General features: G+C 41.6%; 2 protein-coding genes across 3 annotated transcripts; both read left to right on the forward strand.

The window, feature by feature from the left end:
• The first annotated feature begins 44 nt into the window (after positions 1–44).
• On the forward strand, positions 45–5,123 carry LOC105839193. Its single transcript, XM_012685333.3, has one exon. The coding sequence runs from the start codon at positions 1,330–1,332 to the stop codon at positions 3,052–3,054; it is 1,725 nt and encodes a 574-aa protein (XP_012540787.1). The 5' UTR covers positions 45–1,329; the 3' UTR covers positions 3,055–5,123.
• A 3,275-nt stretch (positions 5,124–8,398) lies between these two features.
• LOC105839198 lies at positions 8,399–11,756 on the forward strand. Of its 2 annotated transcripts, XM_012685339.3 has the most exons (3): positions 8,399–10,331; positions 10,395–10,642; positions 10,739–11,756. In XM_012685339.3, exons 2-3 carry the CDS (start codon positions 10,493–10,495, stop codon positions 10,955–10,957), a joined length of 369 nt encoding a protein of 122 aa, XP_012540793.1. In that variant the 5' UTR covers positions 8,399–10,331; positions 10,395–10,492; the 3' UTR covers positions 10,958–11,756. The 2 variants fall into 2 exon arrangements, with proteins under 2 accessions (XP_012540793.1, XP_012540792.1); XM_012685338.3 differs by having other exon boundaries at positions 8,399–10,642.
• Positions 11,757–12,061: the final 305 nt, after the last annotated feature.

Here is a 12,061-nt window from a genome sequence, read left to right on the forward strand (position 1 = left end):
TGTGGCAATTCTTTATTTTTTTTCTTGCTCTTCATATTTTACTATATTTTTCACATTGTTTATTTTATTAATACAATTTACAAAAATTATTTATTAACAAAATTCTAACAAATTATTATCATTATTAACATAAAAGATTAATGTAGTAATCAACTTATCTCTAGATTTTATTTCAATTCAAAGATAATATATTGATATATATGCTAGCTGATTGCTATTAATACATACATTATGAATTAATATCACAACATTATTCAATCAATAGATGATATTTGTTATTTATTTGATAAACAATTAATCTAATCGGGCTTCTTGAAACATTTTTGGCGCACCTGCATATGCAGCTGCATGCTTAAAAAATTAAATAATTTTGATTATTGTCTCGTTTAGATTGGCTTCATTATTTCTATTTTTTGATTTTATTAAGATAATCATAAAAATATCAATTAATAAACGATTATCCGAAGATCGTGCAGACAATCTTGTAATCGAAATGGTTTGACATAAAAGATAATGTTCAAACAAGTTTAATGAGATTACAAATTCACATTGAATTCACCTTGTATCATAAAGATTATCGATTGCACGATTGTCTAAAATTGTGGCAGACGACGATCCACAATAATCCGTCAAAATACGTCTATGTGCACGCGTCATGATCTGTAATGATGAAAACACGAAACTGTCTCGGTATTCGGTTAGATTGCTTATCGATATACGAATTGGATGAACAATCGATTTTTGCGGAGACTAATTTCCACGAAAGAAAGAAGAGAGGGGAGGGGAGAGAAGGGGGAAGAAAAGTGAAAGCAGACGCGACATATTTTGCGACTCCTTTCTTTTCGTCGCGGTGTCTGAGGCGCGACGATTAGATAAGGCGCCGGTTCATAGTACGTCCGAGATGCAGTCCTCATAAGAGACCGGGATCCCCGAGGCCCAGCCTCAGTTAAAGCTGCGTATGCAAACCGACAATTAAAGACGGGACGAGTCGCCCCGACGGGTAGCTTTCTTTTCTGTGATTATTGGCAACAGCATTGCTTAATTTTCGTGTATGTTGTGTCATTTTTTGATTGCTTCCATCGTGACATCCACTTCTGACGAGAAAGAGAGAGAGAAAGAGAGAGATAATTTATTTCTATCTGCGATTAAAGTACAATCAACCCTTAAGAAGAACTGTCTCGCATTTCGCCAGCCTCTTCCTTCGTTATTTTCCAAGATTAAGGTATGAGTCCTGGGTATAAGGATTTTTACCGATCGACTGGGCCCCTCGAGTCGTAACCCTCTCGGATAGGGTTTCCGAAGGCAAAACACTAAAGGGCTGAAACGAAGATGCCCGCTTGCTCGAGCGAGAGCTCGTCCAGATTATGGTCCTCCAGCCCACCGATGTCACGTAGCAGCAGCGTGTCGCCGTCGCTACCCGGCACACCGTTGTCCATGTCGCCGCCCCGGACGTCGCCTGTGTCCATGTTGAAGCGCACGACGTCGAACGTGACCGTGCCGACGTCCAACAGCTCATCGAACATCTCCCGGGCGTCGTCGCTCTCGAGCATATCGACGGTGATACTATCCCAGAGACGACAGCAGCAACGGCAACAACAGCAGCAGCAGCAGCAGCAACGGGGTACGGCATCAGCGGCAGATAGTCGAAACGTCGAGCGTAGCAACGATTCCATATTGTCGAGGATCTTGTCTTGGTACTTCGGACTTTTGTCCGGTCTGTTTCGAAGTGTCTTTAATGTCATCGGCTATGCGATCTGGGCGCCCGCTCTCTGGGCGTCCGCCTGGGTTTGCCTGTTCTGGGTGATTCTTCAGCTGCCGTTGACCGCCCTCAAGTGGTTCATCACCGTGCTCCACACCCCGGCGTACGAGAGATCGCGCAACAAGCGGTGCGTCCTGATCAGCGGCGGTAGCACGGTGCAGGCGGTACATCTCGCGCGTAACTTCTACAAGGCTGGTGCCCGGGTGGTGGTGTGCGAACTCGAGGGCATGTTCGGTCTGGCCAGATTCTCCACCGCCTGCTGCAAATACTATACGATACCGCGGCCCGGGCCCAGGAACGTCGTCGAGTACATAAAGGCATTGCGGGATATCGTTCAACGCGAACGAGTGGCCTACTACATACCGGTGAGCGCCGCCAGCACGGCGTACTACGACGCCCTGGCGAAGCCGCATCTGGAGATTATGGGCTGCGAGTGTTTCGTGCCGGACGCCAGCGAGGTGACCGCCCTGGACGACCCGTTGGAGTTGCTGCGACGCTGCCGCATGCTCGGTCTCATCACCCCGCAGCACTTCCTGCTGCGATCGATGGAGGACCTATCCGCGCTCTACGAGCGGAACGCGTTTCGCACCGGCAGGTACATGATGCTGGCCGCCGGTCCCGCCGGAATGCGCGATCGCGCTAAAATCTTGTTGCCACCCACCATAAGGGAGTTCCGGAATCAGCAGCACGAAATCAGCGAGAGGCGACCGTGGGTGGTGATCCGCGATCCCGGCGGGGACCACTTCGTCACCTGTACCACACTCAAGGAGTCGCGGATCGTGGCGAACGTGATCTGCCGAGTGGACGAGGCGCGGGGTCTCATACCCGAGGAACATCCGGAGGTCACGCGGTGGCTCGAGCAGTTCTTCGCCCGTTCCTTCGGCGGCAGGATCAACGGCCACATGAGTTTCCGGCTGGCGGTGTCGGAGGAGGTAGGCGAGCTGGTAGCCGTCGGCTGCCGTGTGGGTGTGAGCCTACCCTACATCTGCCATACGGGAATACACCCGCGTCTGGTGTGGAAACCCTGTCGGCACTTCTCCAGGCAGAACTCGGCGTTGTTGGGCATGGGAGGCTCGAGTCGGCAGCTGCTGACCGACGCCGTGGCGACTCTCAAACAATCAACCAGCGAGACCGCGCCTCATCTTCTGGGCACGGTGCTGGACAAGCGGGAGTCCCTCTTCGTGTACTGGGACCCGTTGCCCTACTGCGCCTACTATCATCTTCAATTGCCATTCAGGCGCGTCGCGGAGGCCATCAGGACGCAACATAATCCACCCCTGGCGGTGGTGCAATAGAGCGATTTTTCCCTTAAAGCGAAGGGTTTTCTTGTCTTGAGATTCCTTCTGTTTTGTATACCATCGTCCACATCAGCTGCTCTTATCGCGAGGGTCATCACAAGAGCGTCTGATATTTAACCCGTGGTACTCGTGGTACCAAGGGCTGGAGTGCAGGTGGTATTTGAACCTCAACGTTGATTACAAGATTCTTCGAGAAGAAATGAAATGTACCAAAGAGGGGATCCGCGGATGAATCCCGGACAAGACCGTACTTATTTCTTTTTTCATGAGTAATTGTGTAGAGTGTGATATTATTTATTGGAGAACAATGTATCTGCGTGCGATGTATCCGTTTCACACACGGCCGATGGCGAAAAGGGCTGTTCCTTTTACCCTGTTACCTTTGCGCCGCAACATATAAGTGAATACGGAACTCTAACAATTTCGCGATTTCATAGAGTGCGTGTGTGAAAGAGAGAGAAAGGTAGCGCGTATATGTATGCGTGTATGTAATTTCATTTCACTTTCTTTCACTTATTAATTAACGATTATGATATAAGTACGTAGCGGGGTAATATTTCGCTGAGGAAAGGAAGCGATGGGACATGCGGTGGTGTGCCAATCAGAGAACCAGAAAAGTAAGAGCCTGGCAAGGGCGTGTTTTCCGACTCGAGAGGGATTTGCGAAAGTATCGTGCCACCGGCGATCGCGGATTTTTTTTCCAACGAAAGTGAGCGAGTTAAAAATACGTGCAAAGGTCAAGTACGACTCGTAATCGTTCGGCTCGAAAAGAAAAGGGAGGGAAGCGCGACTCTATCTCTGCGCCTGCACCGTACGTGCTGCTACATTCGGAGCATCTCTGCATCTTCTCGCCTCGATTGGGAGACAAGCGCGTGTAGGAGAGAAGCGTGATCGGACACGAATGGAAAAAAAAAACACATGCTCTTGGCGAGCTGCGACGAGCTATCAATACTGTTGATTGTACTAAACGGGCGAGACTTTTGCGCCGCGATTAATATATGTTCCTATCTTCTGTAGACTGGTACAGCAACGATGGCGCACAATAATGAGGGATGAGGGTGGGCGGGGGATAAGAAGAGATCCTTCAATTCTAATTTCACCTTTTTTTTCGTTATACTTTGCCGTAATCGTGAGGCTGCGATTGCGAGAAGGGTCGCTTCCTTGAATTCTTCGAATCAATTTGTTCGAGTCTGCTATTGATCTGGCCACTAAGATGCTAAGAGGTCACACTAAAAAAAAACGAGAGATTTCATATTTAAAACGACGTTTATCACCTGTGCGAGTGTATATAAGCGGCGATAGACTAACGATATTCCAGAGAGGATAATCTATGATTTTTCTATTGTTATTGAATTGTGATCGATCGCAAATTCTCTTTTTCGCGCAGAGGCGTATTAGCGAGAGACGTACAATCGCTGATGATAGGACTATTTATGAACTATTGTGCACAGATCAATACAGACGCCGGTGATGCAAACATTGTCTTTACTCATCGAGCGTGCTCTCGCTGTTTCTCTCTTTCTCTCTCTCTCTCTCTCTTTCTCACAAACACGATTACTTGGTACATGTTTTGTAAATATCAGCGCATAATCGATGGAAGTGACTTAACCCTTCCGATATCATTTCTTCCTTTTACATGAAAAAAGCACGAGGTATTTATATATCGATAAGTTCATAATGCGTTTCGATTCTTTTTTTTTTTTTACATTGCGTTAAATCGGACTTAGTAATTCTCGCAACTGAGACGTATCTCAGCGCTTTGCAATAAGACGAGCGATTATTTATTGCTTTATTCTTTATTCTCGGTGAAACACTTTTCGAATGTGTCTCGGGATTAGGCGAACATGTCGAAATGTATCCTGATGATATCGAAAGGATTAACGGAGATTAATAGATTTATCTAAGTGTTTAATGTATTTCGTTGCGTAGTTTTTATTTTGAAAGTTCAGCTTTTTCGAGAGAATTTTTCGAAATACTTCAAGAATCTATGTTATTTCCGATAAATATAATCCATATTGTCAACTTTTCATTAATAAATATGCAAAAAAACCTTGAATTACACTCAATAGACATATTTTTATTATCCCCCAGGAAGAAGCTAAAAAACACTCCTATCAGTTAATATTACATATATATATACAATATTTATTATAAATATTTTAATATACGCATATTTTTAATAAAATCTTGATAGAATTTATTGCACTAGTATTGCCAAACGTTCTGCAAATATATGTATACCTTTTATCTTTTACTGATCAATTAAAACTACACCAATTAGTAAAAAGCAATTAGCTTTAAAATTGATATGAAGATAATAAAATGATCAAATAACAATTCGCATAAGCAACATTTATTACTTCTTATACTATCGTATATTTTTGAATCGCAAGACTTGTTGCATATTACAATGAACTTTGCAAAATACAGAGTATTTTTTGAAATTCCAGAGAAACTTTTGTCAACCTTACGATATGCTGTTATAACAAAAGAGCAATGACCAATTCACGACATCGCGATCGTATCGTCGATCGAGTCGATTGTTCGCTGAACAATTCGCGTTGTTTGTTGCCCGACCAGCGTCGACGTAGTGCATTCTTGCATACATCGAGGGCGTTTCGCCAACGAACGAATTACTGGTTGGCTGATGGAACTTATAATCTCCTCACGACGCGATTGTGCGCGTAAAGCTGTAAATAATGCTCCGCTATAGATGGAATGACCCGGGGGGCAACACTGGCTGACGGACTTTGACAGCTCGGGGTCGCCGGTTCGTGAAGAGAGAAAAAGAAGTGTGAAAAAGAACAGTGAAGAACGAGACAGAGAGAGAGAGAGAGAGAAAAGAAAAACGTCGGTTTGCCGGTATTATCTGCCTTTCTTCTCCCTTTTCACCTCACCTCTTTTCCTTCTTCGTATTGCACTCGGCCGCTTCTTTCCCCGACAGTAGGCAGATATCCCGCGTCAACGTCGCCGAACAATCAACTTTGCCGTCAAATTAACCCTTAGTTAGTCTTTGCTTTCGGTTCGACTAATGCAACTGATTGCGCGGGGTTACGATCCCGTTACATTTTTTTTTGCCACATCGCGCACATTACAGTTTCCCCGATACAAATTGGAAATTAATAACTCATCTGGCTTAATTTCAAGCAAATAATTTTACACCGTTTAAATCCGTCGACAAAATAAAATTAACTTCGTCTGTAATTTCATTTTTTTTTCCTCCAACTTACTCGGTACAATCGCGCTTGTCACGAATCCATACATCTAGTTGACATTTAATCTCTTAAGAATCTAATTTTAACAATAGAGATTATCGATTGATAAGAATATTCGGAAGTATCGATTTCGCGATAAAAGAAAAAAAAAAAGAAATTAGCAAATGGAAATGTTTGTGAGTTAGCGGAAAAATTCGGTCTGATAAGACGCGATATGCAAAAGCTGTCTGGCGATAGTTTTATCGCCGATAATTCCTCCACGTGCCTCTGCGTAAAAAAAAAAATTATGTTAGAGATGAAAAATGCGCTCGGAGTGCGCGACTAAGATATAAGATATAAAGGGCAGTAAACTGACGGTAAACATTTCGCGAAATACACCGAATTATCGTCCGAAAACGAATATTATCGGCAAGAGATTTCCTTCCAATGCCAATGCGAGTTGTTGTGAAGGTGACGTGAATCCGACTTCAAACTTTTTATCCCTATTTAAGCGCGATACACTTTCACAGGGCGAACGAATGAGCGCAACATTCATCGTATCTCGCTGTTACCCTAATATTTCTCGGTATAATGAATTAAGAGAAGATTGCGTCTCAGAAAACGATAATACTTTATTTCGATATCTCCCCCCGGATCATATATTCCTTATCACGTGAAATACTTCACGTTCCTCTGACGAGCTTACATTACGAGAGAGAAAGAGAGAGAGAGAGAGAGAGGAGACGGAAACGAGAAGCTCGGTCCTTTTTTTCTACTGAGCAAGGGCGAGGAGTGTCGGAGAGATTCGGACAATAAACGTGTGTAACGCGGTCTTATCATGCGATAATATTGAAATGCAGTACCTTGACGACGGGACTAGTAAAATAAATCAATATATACGCGCGCCGATGTACCCTTCCCTCATTTTTTGCTCTCCTTCGGGAGAGAGCACGCGATAAGGGCGTCCATCTTTCCCGTAAACTTAGGCCAGTCGGGCCCTCATTCACAGGGAGAGGCGGCGATGCCTCCCTTCCGTTTCTACTTAAGACGAGCACAATGTCCTCCCCAACCCCTCCCCTCTGACGTAAGAACGATGACTCTGCCTTCGATATAATGGCGATAGTAACGATCGCCCAGGTCGATCTCGCCTCTCGGGATAATGAAACCCCCAAAGTAAAAGGACTTAAAAGCGCCGCTAACTTGGTTTAGCAGCGCGGAGAACAAGAAGTAAAGTCATTTCCTTGGGCAACGTGAGCCGCGTGGTTCCAGGCACGGCATTGTGGGAACCGATTCACCTGGCTGACATAGCGATGGTCTGGTTACTGCCAGCCAGTTTACCTCTCGCTGCCATTCGCCAATTGCAATAATGCATTTTACAATTCAATAGCCCCTTTTCTTCGGGGGCCTGAAGCGCCTTCGGCTCTTCACACCTTTCAGACCGAAAAGAGGCACTTCAGAAATCACGCTTTACGGAAGAAGCAAATTAATCAGCGTTGATTTTACGCGGACAGATCCACTTTCGTTAAATCATTTTGTGTATATTATTTAAAGCGCGAGGTATTTCTAACAGCGAGCTTTTCAATAATTTTTAAATAACGAGCATGTCGGAAAATGGTTCTTCACATTTTAGCTTCTCATTTCCTGCGGCAGATACATTCTGAATTTCTGAGCTCTGAACATGATTCACATGATTTCATGAATCACGATTGATTTCGTGTAACATTATTTGAAACGCAAGGCACTTTTGCTGCGAGGGACGCTTGTCGCTTAGAAATTGTAGAGAATTGCTAGTTATTATTATAATAGTAACGGGTCATGATAGATTGCTACAAAGATTTCTTTTTCTTTTACTGTGGCTTGTCGGAAAGTTCTCCTTATTATTTCTCCCTGTATTAGCTTCTCATTTCCTGCGACAGACATTCTAAATCATTTCTACACGATTCTATGAATCAATTGCCCGTTGAGAAAAGAATAGTGTCGTAGTATCATATATAAATAAGATTAATTTTAGTAATTAATTTTAAGAATGTATTACACTTATACTTTTTATAAATGTGTTAATATTTGTACTTTAAATAAATTATATAGGTATAAAAATTGCGTTTAAAATATTATATTAATGTTAAATAATACATTTTGATAGAGTTTAATTTGTATTATTATATTTTTTATTATAATTCTATAAAAATTTAAAAATAATAACAAAAATTATTTTGTATAAATACTTACAATATTCAAGATATAATTGATTTCATTACAATTTAAGTTCAGTTTTTCTATAGTTTATTTATAAAACAACTAATTTCTGTACTGCAATAAAACCAATTTTCTTAAAAATTTAAAGTAATTACATAAAAAATTAATATTTCTTAATACATTTTCATTCAGAGCATATTTCTACTTTTAATTAAAATAATTTTTGATTCACGAAAGTAAAAAATCGCCGTCAAACGGCTTGTATTAATTTCAAATGCAATACAGCCATAATTTATAGTTCTTTTCATTATCTTTCATTACTCTGTAAATAGATGTAATATATCTATTTACTTAAGTTTTTAAACTATTATCAATCTGTATAATAGTTTAATAATAAATTATGCGAGTGAAATCCACAGTTGCATGCACACAGATCTATGACAGTCGATCTCCCGCACAGTTTTGCGAATTCGCCAAGCTGATAAGACTGTATTTTACACAAACAGAATAAATATAACCAGGAGGTGCGATACGCGTTGCATGTGACGCTGTCAGCAGGGTCAGGGTTGGCAAAGTTGATTTTACATGAGTGATGCCGGTTAATGATTATGTCGGTATCATTATCAGTCGCACATACTTGGAAGTGTCGAGAAATTCGAGAGGAAAGAGAAACTAACGGAACATTGTCGAAAATGACGAACGTCGGAGAACGTCGCTTACGTCCGTCGACAGATTTTCCTTTTCCACACAATTGCGAAACGCGAATACGGGATTCTCATTACTCGCTTTTAAACCATAGAATTTTAACTGCGACAATCTATGAAATGCGAGACAATTTGACACTTTCTAAGCAACGTAGAAGCAACGTTCGATTTGCTGTCGTACGACAAATTTTTCAAGATAGAAAAACAATTAAGTCTTCTATTGAAATCTTCTATTAAATCTGCAGTCAGTCATGACCATGCAAAACTATCCTATCAAACTACGGATTGGAATTGAGATTGGTTTGAAATCTAACCAATCAGAGCAAGTAAATTAATATAAAATTTTGAAAACTTTGTTCAATCGATTGATCAAATTTCAATCCAATTTCAATCCCAATTTGTAGTTCCTGATGCAAGTCTAAAACCCGTATCAGACTACGGATTGGAATTCAGATTAAATTGAAATCTGATCAATCAGAGCAAGTAAATTAATCTAAAATTTAAAAAACTTTGTTCTGATTGGTCCAATTTCAATCCAATCTCAATCCAAATTCGTAGTTCGTGATACAAATCTAAAACCTGTATCAGACCACGGATTGGAATCGAGATTGAATTGAAACCTAATCAATCAGAGCAAGCAAGTTTTGAAAATTTTGTTCCAATTCGTTAAATTTCAATCCAATTTGTAATTTGTGACACAGGTGCCGTAATTCGTCTCGATTACGAGACGACGCGTGATTCTTTTTTTCCTCAGAGGTCTTTTCGGAGGCGTGATCATTTTCAGGCACTTGTACCTACAATGCACACATCCGATCTCGGCGTTGCGTAATGTCGCCGAGGAGAAGAGGCCAGCCCCGGCCCGGCCCGCCCGATTATCCGCTCTTCTCGAAACAACACGGCGGGCGACACGACGGGCGGGCGGATATACGATACCGACGTTTGTATCTAATCTCCGCGGCTGCAACGCGTGACGAGCAAATATTCTGTATTCCAGAAGGGGTACACTTTCGGTATGCGTATCGACGTATCGGCTATTAATATATCGTTCGTTCGGTTAGTGCTATCCGGAGTCTCCGATCGCTCTCGACAATAAGTCGTCACCGTCGGCCTCCCACCAAAAAAAAAAAAAAAAACATCCCGGAAGGATATTGTGCGAAGAGTGAAGATCATCTCGCTGACCGTACGTTGAAATTTTTCCCTTTTTTCTCTTTGTTTATAATTTTTTTCTCCCCACCCTCGACAGTCGGTTGGTACTCTCTTCCCACGGCGCATTATCTCTCGAAAGCGAAGAGACTCGAAATCTGAGAGAGAGAGAGAGAGAGAGAGAGAGAGAGAGGAGATATGCGGGTACCTGCGTTTATCCTCCTCGTCTTCTGCGCCGTTTTTTCTTCGTACGCGACGCAGGAGATCGGCGAGTGTCGAGAGGGTGCCGACGACGAGCTGCTCTGGGAATATGGCGTCAGGAGGCCGCACCGACTCGGTGGTTACCAAGTGCGTTTTTGCGATCTCGCGATCCACACACACACTTTTGTTTAACGGTTGCGTCCTCAGATCTGCTTTCACGAAGGTTTCCCCGATTGTAATTAGGAGGTCGAGGCGGATTACGGGCCGACGGACGCGCGGATCACGTGCATACGCTTCAACTCGCTGTCCGACGAGGACAACGACGCGGCATGGGTCACCGCCGGCGGGATCGGCCACAACTACGTAAAGGTCAAGTTCAGGTCGAAGTATTCGCGGGGACTGCTCTACAGCGTCTTCGTTTACGGACGGCCCACCCTGAGAAGAGGCTCACCACCTTTCTGACGGCTACCTTGAAAGAAACTCTCATAAAAATGTAATACTGCTCTCTAAATTTCCTAGAGTGAAACATTATTCTAAAAGAGTGAAAATCTAACATATCTAAGAGTGAATTTTTACTCTAATTAGAGTGACAAATCACTCGAACTTAGATATGTTAGATTTTCACTCTTTTAGAGTAATGTTTCACTCTAGGGAATTTAGAGAGTGGGCAGTATTAAATTGACCCGTAATTATGACTTATTTTGAGCATTAAAACCAACAACATGCTTTTAATAAGTGTTAGTCACTTACTAATTTAATATTGCTCAGTATTAGGATATTTTTATAAGGAAAATCCTTTGTGTCTCGCATTAGTACTTAATTCGCTGTGTAATCGTTTCACTCTTTTCTAAACTCTTAACTTTTCTCCCTAACCACGACAAAATATGAAGAAGGGTGCTCTATTTGGCCCAATCATGAGTGGTCTCGTTTTCGACTACTTCTTTATTCATATAAGGTGGTTAAAAAAAATAAAAATTTATGAATGTGTATTTTAAGTTTCTAAAACAAATATCTGTAGAGGAAGGTCGTCCAATACTGGCATACCACTTTACTTTTTGGAGAATATTTTTTCAAAACAATAACTAAAAGTAAAAAACTTTGAAAAACATAAATGTAAACTAGAAAGTGTCTTCCATTGTTTAAATTATATAACTTGCAAAAGTATATCATACAGTTTATATTCTCGCTTTTAAAGAATTTGTTTTCATTAGATTTTATATAGAAAAAAGCCATAATGTAACTACAGATTTTTATTTTTTTAATTATTTACTTATTTAAACAAATTACATTTTTATTGGTAATTTTATACAGTATAATGTTCAGTTTCCGAGAAATAAGATCGCTTTAGAAGGTGATCATTTTAGTATTAGCAATCTTCCTCTATTTGGGGGGGGGGGATAAAATGTATTATTTTTTAATTACTTACAAAATTTCTAGAAGTTAATCGGACACTGAATATATATCGACCATGATTGGCCCTTGAGGATTAATGTATCATATCTGTCGTGTATAGTAATGCGTATTAAAGCCATATGGTACATATGAATAGATTAAAATCTCTACTAA

This window comes from Monomorium pharaonis, chromosome 7 (assembly GCF_013373865.1).
Source record: "Monomorium pharaonis isolate MP-MQ-018 chromosome 7, ASM1337386v2, whole genome shotgun sequence".
In the NCBI taxonomy this organism is placed as follows: Eukaryota; Metazoa; Arthropoda; class Insecta; order Hymenoptera; family Formicidae; genus Monomorium; species Monomorium pharaonis.

Bases quoted from the DNA above. Each gene is read 5' to 3' on its own strand.
- LOC105839193 (XM_012685333.3), top strand. From the start codon at position 1,330: ATGCCCGCTTGCTCGAGCGAGAGCTCGTCCAGATTATGGTCCTCCAGC.
- LOC105839198 (XM_012685338.3), top strand. From the start codon at position 10,493: ATGCGGGTACCTGCGTTTATCCTCCTCGTCTTCTGCGCCGTTTTTTCT. The intron at 10,643-10,738 runs GTGCGTTTTTGC...GATTGTAATTAG, and splicing joins ACCGACTCGGTGGTTACCAA to GAGGTCGAGGCGGATTACGG.